Below are 20,150 nucleotides of genomic sequence, written 5' to 3'. Positions count from 1 at the left end.
ACTTCCTTGATCACTACATTGATCCTCCAGCATCTCTGCAGTTTCTAGGTGTGGCAGAGCATGGTGCGTCACAGCTCAACCTTGTTTGTTCCTCGTCTGACTCACCCCAGCTTTCAGCACATTATGCAGTTAGGCAGTTGCAAATGTTAGAGTCGGGTTTACGACTGTCTATCACGGTTGCTAATATTCTGAAACTACTGAATCTTTGCCTTGGGTACATTTTCACGATCCATCATAAAGACTACAGATGACTCAGTCCCAGTCCCTCAAGTTGTAATATCGGCTGCATTTAAATGGATAGAAGACAATTTATGTGGGTGAAAATCGACCAACAGTTGAGCCTTTTGAGAAAATGTGACATTAACAATATTTTAAAATGAAATCTAAGCAGCAGACCAAAATGAACAAATTCATTTTTAAGAGAAATCACAATTTTATTAAAAAAATCCCACATACAATCAAAACATTGAGTATAAAAGACAGTCACATAAGCTTATTCCACCTACAGTAGAATGTTATTTGTATTCGTCATCAACTAATCTGATGCTTAGAGGCGAGACTAAGAGCCATCTACTATATGAAAATAAGATTTCAAAATATGAATCATAGTCTTCTCACACTCAACCAGAATAATTTCGAGACACCAGTTAATGCTGCTGCCCAGAGCACCCGAGATGCTGATTTGTGTTTTATCTCGAGTACTCAAACCAAACTCTTCAGTCCCAAAAAGAAATGAAAAAAAAAAAAAAAAAAGCCTCCGAGGCCTCTCTCCCTCACGTCGGTGACCACACAGAGAAATGAGGAGGTGTGTTTGGATTAGAGCCCCCAGTGTTGAAATGATTATTTGTGAGTCAGCTTTTCTGGAGTCTCCTAACTGGACTCTGCTGCTGATTCAATACAAATTCAATGATTTTTTTTTCCCCCCAAACCAACGCCTGCACAAGCTTTAAAGTAAACATTATCGGTGTTAGAAAAAAAAAAAAACAAAAAACATCTTTTTTGCAAGAGAGACAGCTTGTAATTGGATGCGAGTCCACTGGGAGACTTCAGAAACACAAACAGATCTGTTATAAAACTGGGGAGAAAAACTGGACAAAATGAATCTGACACCCACTAAAACACCTGATTGCAGTATATCATGGAGAAAAAAAGCCACAATGTGTGCAGTTGATCCACCCAAAAGCTAGAAAACCCATCAGTCCACAGATGGTTAGACAACAAGGGGGGAGAAAAATGGCACAACACACTAAGAAAGGGCTGATCCTTCGCTTTAGGCCAAAAAAAAACAAAAAAAAAAAAACATGATGCCAATCAGATGAGGCCTTGAGCTTATAATACTATCCACAGGTTGATAGGGGTTTCTAGTTACATCCTGTTTTATTTGTTCAAACTTTAAAACATTCTTACACAAAATTCATGAGAGGTTTTGTCCCATTTCTCTTTCTCTATTATCTTTATTACTCAGCTGCCACGTGGAGTAGATAAATGTGCAAAATATTTCCTTTTCCTCATCGCCATCAGTTAAGGTAACATAAGTATAATACAATGGAAAAATAAATATTTCTGTGGAAGAGAGTTGGCCAGGGACCCTTTGCCAAGAAGGTGTCGCGGAAGCAACCATGAATGGATCCATCGCTGTGATCCATCAGGGAAAACAACCGTACAAAAAAACAGGATGCAGTGGCTTTTTTTTTTTTAACCCAAGATAGAAAAGAAAAATCACTTTTACCCTAAAAAAAAAAACAAAACCACCCAATTCTACCTAAATAATAGAATCAAAGAGCCAAAAAACAGTCCACACCATCAAAAGGAAGCAGGAGAAAACATTGAACATTCACAGGCCGAGGTGGTCAAGTTGTCCGACAAGGGCTGTAGGAGCTGAGATATTACTACGTTACTGTATCTGTTGACTTTAGCCGCTCTGATGCTTCAGTATTGCTACTCCCCAAACTACACTTGTCTTGACTCCAGCCACAAACAGAGAGACAAAATCTGAATGACGTGAGCTCTGAAAACTAAGGCTTGTGGTAGTGAGGAAATACCAAGTACCAAAAAAGTTGACATCAGTGACCCTAAGTGATCCTGTGTTTCATGGCGGTCGTGACCGAGCTGGCGACCGCTAGCATGAGAGTTTTGTTGATTTCTTCATTGAGAAACAGAAAATAAAATATGAGCACCGATTTTTGGCATCTCCGCATCCTTCTTTGGTGACCAGGAGTAAGAAAAGTTGTGGGTGGAAGGGATGAGAGGAGTAGAAGGAGGTGTATAGTGTTTAGTACTGGGTGTGACACGAGGAGGAGGAGGAGGAGGAGGGAAGCAGTGCCGAGTCTAGAGGCTCCTCCAGCGAGCAGTAAGGCTGAGGTGAGTTAGTCCGGTTGGAGAGGGTCCGTGTTGAACAGTAGCTCTGTCGGCCAGGGAGGGAAACTCCCCGGCAACACGTCATGAGCACCAGCTATCAGTTTGAGAGTCATAAGCAGTCTCAGATAAAAAGAAAATTATATATATATATATTTATATATATATATATATAAAATATGTATATATATACACACACTTGTACAAAAAGAAAGAAAAAAAATCCCTGCAGTATTCCTCGTGTTTAAACTGTTTTTTACTGAGGTTTGAAAAGGGGCGACGTGTCAGTGACTCCAGCCCATGAGGTGGCTGACACGGGCTTTCTCAGTCATACGGCGTACCCGTCCTGAGCGGGACATGCCCAGGTTGAGGGGGTCATCCTTCGACCCATGGCCATCATCCTCCGAGTCGTCCCTGTAAAGAACTGTCCTGCGGCCCTGGTTGCGTGTATTGACCCGCCGAGACTTGCACTGGTTGCTTCTCGGACTGTTAGCTGCTGCTGCTGCTGCTGCTGTCGCCGCAGCCCCTCTCTGCACCTCATCAGAGTTGTCGTCATCATCATCATCCTCATCGTCCTCCTCCTCTTCTTCTTCTTCAGGTTCCTCTTCCTCCTCAGGTTCCTCCTCCTCTTCCTCTTCGTCCTCCTCCTCGTTCTCTTCCTCGTCCTCTTCAGGTCTTACGTCCACCTTTTGTTGCTGCTGCTGCTGCTCTTCTTCTTCTTCCTCCTCCTCCTCCTCTTCTTCTTCTTCATCCTCTTCCTCCTCCTCTTCATCTTCCTCCTCCTCCTCCTCCTCCACCGGCAGCTGCACTCGTGCTTTTTTAGGTCTCTGTGGGACTTCCTCTCCTCCTTTGTGTTTCCTTTTCCCTGAGGCTGCCACCTTACCCTTAGCCGAGAGGCGCACTGACAGGCAGGGGGCTTTGCTGTAGTCGTGATCTCCCCCCTCCACATACTTCTCCATCTCAGAATCTGAGCCGTTCTCGCTGTCGGATGATGACGAGGAAGACGAGGACGACGACGAGGTGGAGGACGACTCTGACGAGGAGCTGGTGGATCCCGACGCCCCCTCGTCCTCGTCGGACTTCAGCGCTTCTCGCCCGTGACGCTGCCTGGAGCCGTTACTCAGATGCGAGCTGCGCTGGTGCCCTGATGCAACACAAGAGGAAGACTGATTCATGTCTGCATCATAACTGTAAATGTCACATCACATTGAAAGATATTAATAAATTGAAGTTTGAATATACGGTTTCTAATACCTGACTTCTTCACTGGAGTTGATTGGCTGCGGGTCACCCGTTGCGGCCCCTGGTTTCTGCTCTCGCTGCTCGTCCCTGAACTTGGGGAAGAAGGCTGCATGTCCTCTTCCTCTGCTACACTGCTGCTGTGTTGAGCTGAAGCAATAACACAGTGTTAATTACCAATCGGGGTTGTAATCAAATTACTTTTCACAGTCAGCAGTGTAATGCATTATGTTTTTTTTCAGTAATTACATGAACAATTCCTGGTTCGCTGAAAATTGTGTTACCGCCTTACGCATATAAATACTAAATGCTACAACATGCTAAATTAAAACTTGTGTCAATCATTTTGCCTTGGCTCATTTCTTCAGGAAACTAACAAAGCTTTGAGAAGTGGTTCAGTATTTTCTGTGTAAGTCATGTTAAGATAAGACTATAACCATAAAATGTGAGTTGGTTATTTTTCCACAGCAGAAATCCTCTTAAAGTTTGTCTTAGAGACAACAGTGAGAATAACTCAACCCTGCTAAAAAGGCTACTACAGGTAAATTCAGCTTTTCACCTGCTGTGCAGCAATAACACAGAGAGGCTTCCAACCTCTTCAGTAGATCCACTGTCTCTCAGTGAGATTACTACTTATTTTCCCCAACTCTGCTACCAACACAATTTACAGCAAGATCCTGTACGACATGAGCCAGAATAGAGCAGTCATACCTTGATATGATCTCTGAGAACGATTCTTCTTTGTGGTCTGGGATTTTTTCGACTTTGATACCTTCCCTGACTTGTGCTTCCCTTTAGGGCTGGATATACGGAAAGAGAGAAAAGAAGAGAGTCATGAATTGCATTTTATAACTGCAGCTTGCCAGAGTGTCCGCAGCTTTCAGCAGCTTAAATTTATGGTTTTGTAATACTTTTAAGGCCAGTTTTGAAATAAGAGACTCTAATGAAAGTTCTGTAACCATTAGAATATCGTTTCAATGACCAGACTGAAAGAGAAAACACCAATAAAGCCCATTTTTAAGATTTAGTGTAAAACGGGCCTCGAGTTTAATGCATCCCATTTGAGATGTTTTCAGGAGCTGCGGATACACCGCGTGCACTGGAATAAAAAAAATGATTTGATAAAGTGGCGTGATGAGTGACAGGTTTGTGAATGAGGCTCGGTACCTCGGGGATGGACTAATAGGCGGGGAGCTGCCTCCGTTGTGCAATCTATTCCTGTAACTGAGCCTCTGACGGACCCGCCGTTCGTTCTGAAGGGCAGACTTGAAGTCAGAGATGATGGAGATGATGTGTTTTTCAAAGAACGCCGACAAGCTGAGGGTCATGGTGTAGATCTGAACATAAAACAAGAAAGTTCAGTACTTCTGTTGGTCTTAACTCGGCCGTAATAACAGTACTCGCTCAATCTGATGGCTGCTGCTTCACCTGTGATTTCTTGTTTGGTGTGTATGCTTTAGAGTTGCTGAAAATGAGGCGGATGTCTTTGGCAAACTCCATCGGATTCTCATAATTTCCCACAACCAGCGCTTCTGACACTGTACCCAGATCCATGGGAGTGTCAATGATGTCTCGATAGTCCTGGAGAAAAAAAACAAAAACAAGATAGAGATGTTCATTTGATCGCTGCCTTTAAGTCTACACCTGTTATTTCATGTTGTATGAAGTGTTTTCTGTTGTTTTACCGGATACTCAAAGAGATCCACAGGCTGTCTGAATGGTTCTGAATCAGGGGAGACCATCATTCGACGCAGCAGCTCTCGACATTGACTTCGCCACGCTTTCACATCTAACGAAACACCACGCTTTGCTCCCTGGAAGAGAGAAAGAGCGCTCTAATACACAGCTGAAACTCACTGAGACCAGAGCTACTGCAGATGCTTAAGTTTCCTGACTCCTTTCATACTTTAAGATGAATTGTTGTGGTACACTAGACACTGGAGCCTCTTACCCCATGTCCTGTAGATGTCCCCGGAGTGTCAGAGTCCACATCCAACTCAGCGCCCTGCAGATGAACACACACACGAACCCACATTATTATTATTTATGGCAACAAAAACATCTGAAGAAAAAGCAGTGACACAAAAAACAAACCCCACTTTAACTACAACATCAAACATATACTCTACACAACCCAGCAGCCTTACCTCATCTTCTCCGCTGCTGATCTCACACTTCAGTTTGTGATACAGATCCAGGATGTCTGTGCAGCTCTGATCCCTGAGCGAGACAGAGCACCAAGGAATCAGACATGCACTCCATCATTCCAGTGTTTTTTATTAGAAGTATTAACATAAGGAGTATAACATGAACTTGTAACTCGGTGGGGTCTTACCCGATGTAGTGGAGGAGAACGTCAGTCACCACCTTGGCGGATGCTACAATAGGGCTCTGGGGCTCGTTAAAAGTGCGGGCATTGTGTTCAATGTAGCGCACCTCCCACATTAATGCAGAGATCCGCCTGCGGCAGAGAAGAACATCGGCACTTGAGGCTCAACACTTTGGTATCAAGACTCTGTATTTGTGGTGGGGAGAAAAAAAAAGTTTCTGTTTCGGGTTACATGTGCTGCTCTACCTGTAGAAGCGGTTCTCCAGTCGTTTGCGGATAGTGCTGAGGTCAGTGGGGTAAGCCACGGCAGTGCAGTACAGAGGGTAGTCCCGTAGATTTACAGGTAAAGCAAATGCCTTGGCTACATCTGTAGATAAACAGAAAAGAAGATCAAACCTGGAACATGGTCAGAGTTTTCCCTGTAGCAAAGAAACGGTTATCAACCGTTTGGTGGCCTACCCAGTGTAAGAAGCTGATCGATGCCTTGGATGACTCTCTCACAGTCTTCGTCCCGTGTGTGAGCCCCCCATTCTCCTTCCTGAGGCGTGTAGAGCAGAGCCTTTAACTCCTCCTCCGCCACCTCCACCCCATCACCAACCTGTTCTGGCAACGCAGCTGATGACACAACAAAAGTCAGCAAATGACAGAAACTGAAGCAGTATTTAGTTGATTGACTGCTCAACACATATAAAAGCTACTGTGAATTATGAATTAGCTGCATAGTCCTGATATAATACTTTGTATGCAGCTAGAGGTTACATTTTCTAAAGGAAAACTCTTTCTAGTCTCTTAAAATTCAAGCATAAGGATGTAATGAAATATAAACATATCCGTGTTTTGTTCTTGTTTAAGTGAAAAATCATCATATTGCTACTGAATTTAAAGGGAGAATAAATCTGCAATGAGCACATGAAAATGGCAGTATTGTGAAAATGAAGACTTTTATGAGACTGACATGCCTGTTCCAGTTTAAATATAAATAGACTATTTGGCTGTCAAAATTGAAAAAATGCTAATTGAAAAGAAGCAGCGAGTGGTTTCACATCCTAAGATATAGTCATAAAGTCTTTTGTGATAAGGAAGGAAACCAACTGTTAACTATTCAAGAATATATGAGTGAGCGCCAGTATGAACAGGTTGAAGCCTCTCGATGATAAAATAATAAACCCTTTTGTCCTGAAAACAAGTGGTTATCCTTTTTGAAAAGTAAATGAGATATTGTTTCTTGCCTCTGCAATATGTAAATTTCTGCGTATTTTCAACCTATGCTCTCACCCACAGAGCTTTGGACTGAATGCTAGAGCTGGTTAATGAGTGAAGCTATTTTACTGGTCGGCTATAAAATCATTATTCTGTACGTGAAGTTCTTTTAGATGACAAAGAAAAAAAACATAAGCTGATAAATGCGTCTGGTTTTGGCAACATTGAGAAATCTTTTGTTGAGACAAAATCAATTTTTTTTCTTAGGAATGACAATAGGGAGTTACAGCTTTTAATAAAATCCCTGGAATTCATAAAAAAGAAATAGTGTGTGGATGCTGAATTGATGAGCAAAAATCAAACTATTATTTATTTATATATATATATATATATACACGATTTATTTCTTACTTCCCCTGTCTTTTGTTGAGGTACAGTTGATTTTAATGAATAAACTGCTCTATACTGACAGTTAACTGTAAGATTTTGCAATATTTTGACGTACGCTTGCATTGTTTACTTGAAATTTTGATTCTTTCTCTCAGCATGTCTTTTCTGAGCAGCCTCTCTCCTTTACCTCATGGTGATTTCTAATGAGGTCATGACAGTGAATAGGAAGGAAAATGTTGCCCTGATAATGAATTCACAACCACTGTGAACCACTTGTTGGCCATACAAATAAAATGTACTTCAATTTTATTTCAAAACAAATTTAATGAGAGGAAATTTATCAGCCATTTTTGGAGTAAAATTCTATGACATTTATACATTGTTCTGTCTAATTTGAAAGGAAAGAGTAAATTATAGTGTTGTAAGTTAATCTACAGTGTTTATGGTGTATAATTGTCTGTAATCTAACACACCATCATATTAAAAAATGAACTGCGCAGGTTTATTACCAATGTGGAATTCTCATATTACTACTACTGACCTTCCTCAGGAATAGGCTCCATGTCCCAGGGACTCATTTTCTCCCGCTCACCATTATCCCACCTGATGAAAAAAGAACATTCATTAGTTAATCAGCCTCACAGCGTGAGAGATTATTATCACTTAATTTGATTTAATTTAATGAAAAGTGACACTGGGTCAGCAAAGAAGAACATGATATTAACAGGAAGTGCCGTTTGTGTACTCCACAAACATTGCAGAGACACAGAAACTTACTTCACTGCATAGCACTGAAACAGGCTATCTGGATACTCTGGCTGCAGAGGCTCCTGGTCCTCCACAGAGCCAAACCACCAGGCGTCATCAATAATGCTGCGGAACCTCATACCTGAAGAGAGAAAAGTGAAGAAAGGATCAGACGTAAGTGAAGGACAGGACATTGTCCACAACAATAAACAAAAGCTGAGGGATAGACTTACCTGGCTGCCAGTTGTGCTCTTTAGCCTCATTGTAAAACTGCTGCAGGACCAGAAAATCTATGACATCAGGCATGTCATGGTACCTTAGGAGTGTGGGGAAAAAAAGTTGTCAAATACATGTGCTTAAATTAACTGATCATCTATCATCTAGTATACACTGTATGTAAATACTCACTTTAAGGAGAAAGACTCATTGGTCATCTTCCCTGAGACTGGGTCCAAGAAAGCCAGTTTTAGGCAGCACAAGGTGGGAGGTCCCACTTCATACTTAATTCCCACAACCTTCACAGATTCCTGATCCTGAAGGGGCAGAAGAAAGGTCACAAAAGATAAGACTCGAGATGAATGAAGCTTTTCGAAAAGAAAAATGAAAACAAGGAAAAGCTACAGTTACACACGGAGTTACATCCTCAACACAGCGAATACAATCTGTTGTTGTAGCTCGTTTGAGACGAAGTCCCGTAAGTGGCGATCAGTGGCGACATTCTGCACACTGATGTTAAATTCAGATTCATGATTCTTTCTGCAGATGCCAGATTCTTGGCGTTCTCCACAAGTTTCACCACAAGTTGTTTTCATTTGTAGCAACACCCACAACAGCTTTATGGGAGACGCTAGAACCAGCAGACCTAGTGCCAACTATCATGCCATGATAAAAGTCACACAGTCAGCCCATTCCAATGCTGTAGATGCCAAAGAGCTGACTAACCGACACTACCGTCCATAGATCCATGCCACTAGTGTGGCTAAAAACTAACTGATGTTAGAGGCACTGCCTGGTCTATCTTACATACTGCTGTAACATGCCGTCATATGGTTTGTTGGAATAAATACTTTGTGTGAAGGCAGCGGTTAACCTGATAAACCTCTAACTCAATAACAATGAGCCTCACCCTGAGGTTGAGTCTGTTCCAAGGCTGTTTCTGAGGGTTGATGCTGTAAGCTTTGGCCCTGCGGACAGCCCGGACGTATGCCTGATGGCCCTGTTTGAAGTAGATGAGCTGGAGGAAGAAAAGACAGGACAGTCAAGATCAAAATGTAACGACACAATTAACGGCAACTCCCCCAAATAAAAGATATACTGAGTAGCCAAAAGACATCATGAAGACACTATGTTGCGTACCTCATCTCCCATTTGTGGAACAAAAGGAGAGCGGTGTGGGATGGTCTCCATTATCCATGATGGTGGTAACCATTCCTCCGCATCAAGTCCAGCCAGAGAGGATGTGGGTTTCTGAGTATAGAGCACAATGTTTAAGTACAGAATTTCTCTGCATCAAAACCAGTGTTTTCCACTGTGAAGACAGGATCTGCAGGTGATGTTAGCCCACCTGTTTGGTCTCCTTGGGCTTCTTTCTCTTCTCATTTTCCCTCTTCTTGGCCTCGTTTGCCTTGTCCTCACCTTCTTCCTCCTCAGAGCTGCTATAATCTGGGGGCTTTACGGGCCTCCTGGTTGGTCGCTTCGGTGGCTGGAGGTTGATCCCAGCATCGGCTGTCCAATCTGAATATTCACTGGAGGAGTCACTGGAGGAGAGTGACAGACGGGGTGTTGTTAGGTGGGTATATATCCTGGAACTGCATCTTCAAAACACCACTCAGCCAAAGATACGTACGTACCTGGAGCTGCTCTCACTCTGCCACTGAGCTTCACCGTCAGACGAAGCATCGCTGGGCTCCGCTTGCTCTGCTGCCTGTCAGCACACCAAAAATCACCTTTATCATTATGAATGATAGATAACAGACTGTTTATTTCATGAGTCGCTCTGGTTTGGTGGCATTGCACACATGCACAACATGTGTCATGCTTGGATGCAAAGTGTAGAGAGACGGGACATACATCTCTATCGCTGTCCGAGTCTATCTGGCTGTCAGAGTTGCGTCGGTTGCCGGGATTTCGACTCCTGTTCCTGGGACGGCGGACTTGAGCTGAGCGGGTCTGATAGGCGTGACGCTGCTGCTTTTTCTTTGCTGGCCGCAGGGAGCGCAGGCGTGAAGTCAGCAGGTCAGTCTATAAAGCGCAGACGGAGGGAGGAAAATGAGCAGAGCAGGAATTGGCATGGACGGTATTTGTGATATTTGAGAACAACTGTGAAGTAAAGAATAGTGTGTCGATGGCACCCACCTTGGGTGTGCAGTTCACTGGTTTCTTCCTCCTCTCGGCATTGTACAGAGAACATTCCATGTCGCCTTTGGCTTGTCTGCACTCCTCCATAACTCTAATGAATCAGTAATCATTTCCATCATGAAATATGCACAATTACTACAAAAAGTGAAAAAAAGTTTTCTCTGATGACATTCCCTCCATCCGCCTCACCTGAATGTCCCTTGTGGCACTTCATTAACCACCACTCTGCGGCTCCAGGCCAGCAGGTCCCTCTCAGTGGCCACCTGACTACGCAGGGCGTTATGCTGCATCTGCCACACCCCATCAACCTGCCCACTCCTGCGGGTTTCGACAGTCGGAGAGGATGCCACCACCTCTTCTGCATCACCAGCTAAAAAAAAAAAAAAAAAAAAAAATCATAGAAGAAATGAATTTGCTATGACCTAGTATGTGACGTTAAGTAATACAGAAAATTGGCAAATAGGAAATATGGCTTTAGGAAACAATTGAACAACTCCTATTATCAAAAATACAGTATCCACACAATTCTCATGCTCATAGTTTCATAAATATCTCAGAATTTTACAGCCATAATTTAAGGCACACAAGACAAACTAAAAATATGTTAAATTGTATATCACTGTAGAAACTGGAACTGGAAAATAAAATGCTTACAGTCTTTGCTTACATAATCTAGTCACCACAGATTCCTCTCAAATCTACCAAAAGCTGTTATTTGCTCAACAATAGATTTAACTCCAATTAGCTGGTTTGAAAAGTAAAACATACCCTCTTCTTCCTCAGCCTCCTGTTCTGTGTTCTGACGCTCATCCTGCTCGTTCTGCAGCTGTCTGATGAGACTGTCCAACAGACTTTCTCTGTTTTCTGCTGTTTGCTGGCCAAGTACCTGCTCAACCAACTCTCCTTCACCTAAGCAACAAAGAAGATGATCTTGGGTCAAACAAAATCTTGAAGCGTCGGTTATATTTCCGAAATTAAAACTATGCAAGCGTTCTGAATGATGTGAGTAATGAGCGAGCAGGTTTTACTGTTTGCCATGTATCCTAGCTGAGGTATTAGCTGATCCTCCTTGCAGTTCTCTCTTCCTGGCACCAGGCGCTGGTAGTGAGAAGGGTGGGGATTCCCATCAACATCCACCAGGAAGGGTGGAGGCATGAGGTGTGGGGCCTGCTGTGTCTGCTCATCCAGGACGTAGTTGTTAGAGTCACGAATAAGAGGTCGGTAGTCCGTGTGGAAAAACATCTGGTCAGGAATCTGGAGGGGATGAAGAGTACATTTGTGTTAACAGTGAGACAAAGACAGTTAAAGCTGCTGCTGGATACTTGGGGTTTAAATTCAAGTCTTAGGAATAAAGAACAGTGTGTTTAACTACAAATCCACCATGCAGTCTAACTATATTGATTCTTCTTTAAAAAATAAATGGAGTGAATGTTAAGAGCAGTGGTGCCGGATTCATTTCAGAAGTGTGCGTGCGTGTGTTAGCGCGTGTATATGTGTGGCGGTAGATAGACCGAAGACTCTCACTAAACTTTTGCTCAGTAACTATAGCTTGCTTGCACCACATTAGGTACAAGCTTTTTTGTTCAATTACCCAAAACTACGAGTTTTCAGGACAGTAACACTTCAAATGATCAACATGCCACACGGTTGTGAAAATGTCATTCATAGTCTAAAATAGCCTAAATAAACTTTGGGAGCACCTTGATTGGCTTTACTCAAAAAGGAAATGCTTTGGACCTGTCGTTTCAATGCGATATCATGAATTAACATATTCACATGAACAAGTACCAATTGATGTGAACTTTCAAAACGTGTGTGTTGACTGGCTGGTTTCACCGATGGGCGCAAGTGTCTAATTAAGAAACAGTCATTTCACTTAGAACTAAAGTTACAGCAGCATGTCATGTTTATTTTACCTAATGTCTTAGAGTGGACGAGAATGATTGAAACGTCTTTTTACCGTAAGTGATGCAATATAGGGGCATTTACGGGGATACAGTGATTCACGACTTAAAAAGAATGTGGGAGGAGGGTAAAGTGGGAGGGCCAATAGCCCCTTATACCTCCTACTTCTGGCACCCTTGGTTAAGGGTAAATATGTGACAACAAACAGTTACCTTCTCATATGGTCTGCTGCAGCCGAAGCCAAATATGAGCAAATGGCCGTGAGAATCAGTGCAGGCAAAATGCTGCCCATCAGCTGAGAACTTGCAGTCATAAATAGCACCGTGGCCTTGTCCTTCAATCTGGAAACAAACATTTTCATATGAACTCAATGAAAAACAAAAACAGTACTTGTGATTTTTTTTAATAATTCTCATTGTCGATCAATTACCATGTTGAAGAAGTTGCGGATCTTAGCTCCCTTGGTCAGGTCCCAGATGTAAATGTTGCCATCATGACCGGCAGATAGCATGATGCGGGAGTCAAACGGGTGAGCCTCCAGCACAAACACCTCATCGTCATGACCCTTGAACACAAAGAGAAACATTCAGAGTGGTTTGAGACACAGTTTGTCAAAAACAGAGTTTAATGAGTTGATTTTTTTCATCTTGAAGGAGCAGCACTCACAGATAAAACATGCAGCAGCTGTCCAGTAGTTGTGTTCCACACTTTGAGCAGGAAGTTTGACACCGCTGTGATGATGGTGTGATCTGCACGGTCCCAGGCCACCATGGTCACCACCAGCTTGGTTTTATCATCTCCATTGGCAACAGAACTCCTGGAGGGGAAACATCCCATCAGACACAAGCACACTAGGCAATTTACGGAGACAGAAATGGCAACAGGAAACAACAGGAACTAATAGTGTTTACTCTCTTACCCAGGCAGCCTGGCAGCCATGTCTAAAGAGATGCTCTTCCACTCTTGTTGCTGGTAATGCCAGATCCTGGCTGTGCCGTCACGACTGCCGCTCACAAACCTTAGGCTGAACACACAAACATAAACAACTGTCAGAGGCTCCAAAACCACACAAAAAAGTCTAGTAGATCTGAGCACACACACTCACCTGTCGCTGTTATTGCTAAACTGGACTACTACAACTTTATCCTAAAAAAAAAAAAAACAGAGAAAGAAAGACATATATTAAAAAGGTAAGGAGGAGGTTTAAAGGAGGTTTGAAGAGTACAACTTAAAAGAACAACAACGATGGAGCTACTGCGTTCTGTTTCTTACCGTGTGAGCATCCATCTCGGAGACCTTCATAGGAGTTTCAGCACCAAGGTAGTAAACCCTAATCATATGATCAGTGCCACCAGTAGCCATGAACATACCACCTATTAACAATAAACAGAGCATGAAATGAAAGTCACAAGAACACATTCAGTCAACAAGAATATCCATAAAAACATATCCTCTCCTCCTGTCGCTATTTACATATTCTAATTACATCCTCAGTCTATCTTAATACAAAATATCAAAGGAAGTCCCAGTTTGCAAACAAATGCTTACAATAAATCCATTCAGGTGGGCCACAATGGCAATCTCCTTTGCATAATATATATATGTATTTGGCTATATGTCATTCAAATGACATTCTTAAACTGAGAGTTCCTGTTTATAGCACCAGTCAAAAGTTTAGAGACACCTTCCCATTCATTTCAATGAGAAAGTGTGTCCAAACTTTCGACTGGTGCTGTATTTGTTGCAGTAAGCTCATGTTGATTCAGAAAACTACTACTTCAACACTTCCTGTGCTTCACAATAAATGCAATAAAAGTTTACTTACAAAACAGATACATTTGATTTTTTTTAACTTTTAGCAACTGGGAGTATAAAAAAAAGACACAAAACATGACGAAAAAGTTATGTAGTTTGTGTTTGGAAAAGTACATTGGACAATGAAATATTACCAGGCAAGGAAATGTACTTACCACTGCTGAAGGAGGAAGTGGAGACCTGTACACCTGGACGTGACCGCTCAACAAATTTGACTGGCTGATCACTGAGGACAGATAAAAAACACCAAGAGCTGTAGTTATTTCCATGAAAAAATAAATACATTCGTGGAACAAACAGCATAGCTAAAAAAACAAAACAAAAACAACTACAGCAGATGTCTCAAATACTTACTTGAATTTCATGCTGAGTGAGTGCCACTTCCAGAAACACACCATGCCGTCTGCACCTGTGGAGGCCAGGTACCGTGTCGTCCCTTTGACTGCCGGACAAAACTAAAAAGGGAGAGAAAGTCAGTGTTTGTTAATCACAAGCAAGTAGTGACCAACATTTAACACAAGAGCACTACAGCAGTGAACAACTGATGCTGTGAAAGTTGACATGATACAGAACAAGAGCGGAACATCTGGGAAATTAATTTAATATTGGACTTTGAGACCTAAAGTCAAATAATTTTGCTTCCATAAACTTGCATTGTGCTGAATGATCTGACTTATTTTTATGGTCAAATCAGCTGTTATGAACTTTATGTTCCTGGAAATTAAAGCTAAACTCTGATATTCCTTTTAAATGTAATCAGTCTCACCTGTATGGATGTGATGGACGCAGCATGAGCCTGTAGAACAGTAATGGGGGCGCAAGTACGTAAGCACCACACTCTGATGACTTTGTCGCAGCTGGCCGAGGCGATGAGAGTATTCTCGTGGTTGACGGCCATGTCGCAGATCTCTGCTGAGTGGCCGCGGAGTGTTGAAAGGAGCCGGCCGTCATCTGTGGCCCAGATTTTTACCAGGCAGTCATCAGAACCCTAAAAAACATGAGACAAGACTCATCATGTATCTCCATGAAACTTAAAAAAAGGCTTGTTCATTGTGTTTATCATGTCATGGTGTCAGGCAAAAAACAAACAACTCTTTGACACATTAAATTTCAAGCTTGATACACAATAAGTCTGCGTGGCACATATGTTTTCCAGTAAATACAGCCTCCCATTCTGAGTCCAATGATGACATACTCATGGCTTTTTTTACTCTACCGAGCTAGCTGAGGGGGCTGTTGCTCTGTTATTATCATCTGTGTCCTCAGAAGCTGTGGTTTAAACTGCATCTGTGGTTTAACTATGAACCCAGCTGCTGTGTCCTGGAGAAATCACCTAAATGCCACAAGAGGTCACTGTATCCGACTTCACTTAAACCTACTGCAGACACGAGGTAAATTAAGTTTAGGGTGATAAAATTCAGTATAAGAAGACAATTTCAGTTTCTTTGGCTAATTCTGTTACCTGTCTAGAAACGCATAAATTTGGAGAACCCCCAAATTTTCGACTTTGCAATAATTACCTGGCCAAAAAAATCATTACTCACCGTAAAGATGCGACGGCCGGTGCGGTCAAAGGCTACACAGTAGACTGAAGAAAGATGGCCAAGGATACGTTTGTGTATCTTCATGTGTTGGTAGGAGGAAGACGGCAAGGCCTGGCCGAAACGAGCTGTGCCTGTGGCCTGGCGAGCACCCATGATGGACACTAGATATAAAGACACATGAGAATGATTAGTGAAAGCAATACACTGTTAAAGCAGACTTAAAGGTACCCTGCAGAGTTTTTGACCACCAGTGGGGCTTTGGAGTATATTTTTGCCAATGGTTCCACATTATCCCACTGACCTACAGGTGGTGGTAATGCACCAAGAAATGCAGAAATGCGCCAACAAAGGCAGGAAGAAGAAGACTCCAAGCAAGTAAACATGGATGTAAACAATTTGGGAATTAATTCAGCATGTTTGGTAAGTTTTAAGGATACACACAATGTGTTTTAGTGAGTAACACTTAGTTTGTTTACAAGAAAACTCCACAGGGCATCTTTCACTTCAAACTCTGTCCTCTTAATTGGTATAAATTTAAATAAATTTCACACACCGACATTGGGAGAGTTTCCATTGCTGACTGGAGGTTCTGGTGGACGTCCTCGGTGGAGTGCAGCAACAGCGGAGCCACTGCATACTTTGTGGCTACAGCCTAAATTAAACAAGCAGTGGATGAGAAAAAATAATGATTGTTGACATGAAAACAGATCTATTGCCAATAAATCACACAAAAACAATACATCTAAAAATGACAGCAACATTGGAATGTCGACCGTCCATAAATACAGAGAGCGAAGAACAATGGTGAATAGGAGAGAAATGCTCACTTTTGGTGGTACGAAGTAAGGACTGTCTTCCCAGTCCCAGAAGTGTTTGGACTCCAGGGACACTAGGTGGGATCTCCTTCTCTATAAGTGGGCCTATCCGCTGACAAATGCGCAGCAGATAGTCTGCAGGAATGTGCTGGTTCAAAATTACCTGCAGGAGTCACAGACAGCTATTAAAAGGTAATACAACAAATATACAAACACCAATTACAGACACATAAACATTATCATCTCTGTTAACATTATCAAAAATGTTGAGAACAAACAACTTACTAGATTAAGTCAATCATAATATTTATATACGGATGGATATTGAAGTTAAAGTAGACATATCTACTTAACTAGAGCTGCAACAATTAATCGATTAGTTGCCAACTATTTTGATAATCGATTAATTGTTTAGAATCATTGAACATTTTCTGGTTTCTTTAGTCTTCTATGATAGTGAGCTTAATATCATTGGGTTGTGCACAAAACAAGACATTTAAGGACGTCACCTTAGGCTTTGGGAAACAGTAATCTATGTTTTTCACAATTTTCTGACATTTTATGGACCAAACAACTAATTGGTTAATTGAGAAAATAAATGAATCGATAATGAATATAATCGTTAGCTCGATGGCGCCGTGGATGGCTGCCTCTGTGATGCACTCTCCCACAGACACAGACTACAACAGACCGTTAGGTCTGCAGAAAAGATTAATGGTGCCTGCCTGCCCACCAACCAGGACCTGCACACCCTCCAGAGTCAGGACACTGGCAGGGAAAATCATTGCAGACCCCTCACACCCTGGACGTAACCTGTTCCATATTCTCCCCTCTGGTAGGCGCTACAGAACACTGTACACCAAAACTACCAGAAACAGGAACAGTTTCTTCACCCTTGCCGTCACCCTGATGAACAGTTAACTCAGGCACTGTCTGTGCAATAACCCTGGAACACTATAATACCCACTGCACCTACAAATTATATATATTTATTTTAGTCTGAATACAAAATATATGTCACTCAGTACTGTATATTTGAACAGGCTGTATATATTGTACATAACCATCGACTATATGTATATAAAGTAGCATGTCACCTTTTTTTTTTTTTTTACCATTTGATATTTATCTCATCACTCTGTGCACTCATTCACTTCTTTGCACTGTTTGTATCCTGTTCACAGTTCACAGAAACAGTTTCACTTGTGTATATTTCTGAGGATTGTTGTGTTCTTATTCTGTGTAAGTACACTGTGAGCCACTAAACCGCGGTCACATTCCTTGTATGTGTAAACATACTTGGCCAGTAAAGATAATTCTGCAGCCCTATATTTAATATTGCATTACTGTCCAGTAATGCAGTAATAAGAAACCTATTTAAATCAACTTGACTGCTTTGTTATTTTCTTCTCTCCTTGTTTATATATGCTCATGATTATAACTTTTATCAAGTTTTTTTATAGTGCAGCACAATCCAGAGAAAGAGAGGGAGGGACAGAGAAGCTCACAGCCAATCAAAAGCGTCTCTTGCAGCCGCGCTCTCATAGGCTCCAGGAGAAGACTGACAGCTCTCTGCTTCTGGTTCAGCCTATCACAACCTTCCCCATTTCTATGTTCCCCTCCTACTGGCCCACACAATAGCAAAGCCTGTAGTTATTTATCAACAGGCCTATACTGATATAAATGTTTAAAATGTCTTATAATAAATCTAAACACATCGACATTTAATAGATAATCATCTAGATGGTCAACTGAATTAAAAATAATAAACATCCGCATAAAGGAAAATTGTCGATTAAAATAGAAGTCACACGCTCGTTAGATTAAAAAGTTAATTAAGCCAATTCACACTCACCCAGTCGTGGAAGGTCCGTTTGTATTTCTCTCCGTCCCAACTCCATCGCTGCGGGACCAACTAAAGTTAAAAAAGATAAGCTGGTTTAAGAGGTGGCTAAAAACTGCCAGTGTCGTCCCGGCTCGGTAATTCAACACCAGCTCAAAATTACTGAAAAGTTGCACACAAAATAGGAAGCAATACGGAAACCAGACACGAGAATAAACAGAGAAAAGGTGCAGCTGATCATACCTCATACTGCTCCAGCTCCTCAATCAGGATCTAACAACACACACACAGGGAGCGTTAGCAGCTAGCTTCATATCTGCTCGGTTTACAGCCGGTATCTGTTCATATATCTAGTTGTTATAGGTAGTGTCTTACCTGTGCTGCTTTCTTACAAGGTCCAGACTGCAGAAACCTGGCAATGAGGTAATACAGCTCTGAAAGGAAACAGAGGCATATTAGAGCCTGGTTAGTGGTACTATCTGATGTTTCTATTGAGCTAACGTTAGCTAGCTTCGGGTTGACACACAACTGCAAACTGTCTAAATGCAAACATGTTTATATGGCTCAGCACTCACCAGCTTCGATCTGTGAACACCCTTCTCTGGCCATCACTTGATAAGACAGGCGACATGAAGACAAACTGGTGTTTTAGCTTGCTCGTTAGCCGCCGGGTAGCTAACAGCAGCTAAAACAGGCTAGAATGGCCTCCTCCTGTCTCGAGTTGTTCCCTGAACCACCTGGTGCTTTGTGTTAGCGCCCTCCAGTGAAACAATGCAACACTGGACGGCTTGTTTTCTTCATAGAAAATGAATACATATGACAAAAAATCTAAAGATTCAAATTCACAGCCTTCAAACCAAATATTTCAGGCTAAAATTAGGTTATTATTAAATTATCCTCCACTTCAGATACATACTACTTCATATTTAATGCAGGTTTGTACATATGTTGATATTTTTCTTAGTGTGTTTTTACTATTTTTTACTATATTATATTACAATATATTTACTGTATTGTGTCTTATGTGTATATACTGTCTGTTTTATGCCATGTATGTCTCTATGTGCCCCTTCACCTTTGTACTGTTTTGATGGAGCTGCAGCCCTCCTTTCATTACATATGTGCCTGCACAATGTGTTATGACAATAAAATTGAATTGAATCATGTCATCATGAGATAAATATGTACATTTGACTACTTTTGTTTTCTGACAATTCAAGAGAACCCAAATGATAATAATAATAATAATAATAATAATAATAATAATAATAATACATATACTACTACTAATAATAATAATTATTAATTATTATACATTATTATGCATTAATTCATGCATAAAATGCAACACAAAGTGCTTAGCACAAAGGCAGATAATCATAGCATTTCGGATAAAACAATAAAAACAAGGAAAATAAAAAATAAGATAAAATGAAATTAAAATGACATGGTAAGACAAGATAACAACTGTTGAGTAAAAACACTTCATTGGTAAAAAGATGTGTTTTGGGGTGTAATTAATGGAGACTGCCTCTCCAGGCCTTTTAGTTCAGTTCAGTTCAGTTCAGACTTTATTAAGGACACAACTCATGGGGGTCCATAGCAAAATA

General features: G+C 41.6%; 1 protein-coding gene across 1 annotated transcript; it reads right to left on the bottom strand.

Annotated features, from left to right (window-relative positions):
- Positions 1-409: 409 nt before the first annotated feature.
- On the bottom strand, positions 410-19,469 carry brwd3 (bromodomain and WD repeat domain containing 3). The gene is made up of 40 exons (XM_044370609.1): positions 19,116-19,469; positions 18,916-18,974; positions 18,784-18,813; positions 18,553-18,612; positions 16,710-16,860; positions 16,436-16,534; positions 15,883-16,043; positions 15,105-15,326; positions 14,693-14,793; positions 14,494-14,564; positions 13,796-13,896; positions 13,629-13,669; positions 13,443-13,547; positions 13,190-13,340; positions 12,954-13,088; positions 12,736-12,864; positions 11,647-11,872; positions 11,387-11,527; positions 10,808-10,988; positions 10,616-10,709; positions 10,331-10,501; positions 10,111-10,184; positions 9,825-10,017; positions 9,617-9,727; positions 9,387-9,494; positions 8,669-8,793; positions 8,494-8,576; positions 8,291-8,402; positions 8,055-8,116; positions 6,383-6,538; positions 6,170-6,290; positions 5,930-6,055; positions 5,742-5,814; positions 5,546-5,599; positions 5,280-5,408; positions 5,023-5,175; positions 4,762-4,931; positions 4,306-4,394; positions 3,610-3,744; positions 410-3,499 (listed from the first exon to the last, which is right to left on the bottom strand). The coding sequence occupies exons 1-40, from the start codon at positions 19,147-19,149 to the stop codon at positions 2,640-2,642; spliced, it is 5,397 nt and encodes a 1,798-aa protein (XP_044226544.1). The 5' UTR covers positions 19,150-19,469; the 3' UTR covers positions 410-2,639.
- Between the last annotated feature and the right edge of the window lie 681 nt (positions 19,470-20,150).

Source organism: Thunnus albacares, chromosome 13 (genome assembly GCF_914725855.1).
Source record: "Thunnus albacares chromosome 13, fThuAlb1.1, whole genome shotgun sequence".
NCBI lineage: Eukaryota > Metazoa > Chordata > Actinopteri > Scombriformes > Scombridae > Thunnus > Thunnus albacares.
Note: the sequence above shows the minus strand (reverse complement) of the source record. Positions and strands in the feature narration are given on the sequence as shown.

What these genes read in the sequence shown, in the direction of transcription:
- brwd3 (XM_044370609.1), bottom strand. Translation starts at nt 19,149, where the DNA reads ATGGCCAGAGAAGGGTGTTCACAGATCGAAGCTG. An exon ending in TCCGCAACTTCTTCAACATG is followed by an intron (nt 12,865 to 12,953) that starts GTAATTGATCGA and finishes GTTTGTTTCCAG; the next exon opens with ATTGAAGGACAAGGCCACGG. An exon ending in TTTCAGTGCTATGCAGTGAA is followed by an intron (nt 8,117 to 8,290) that starts GTAAGTTTCTGT and finishes TTTTTTCATCAG; the next exon opens with GTGGGATAATGGTGAGCGGG.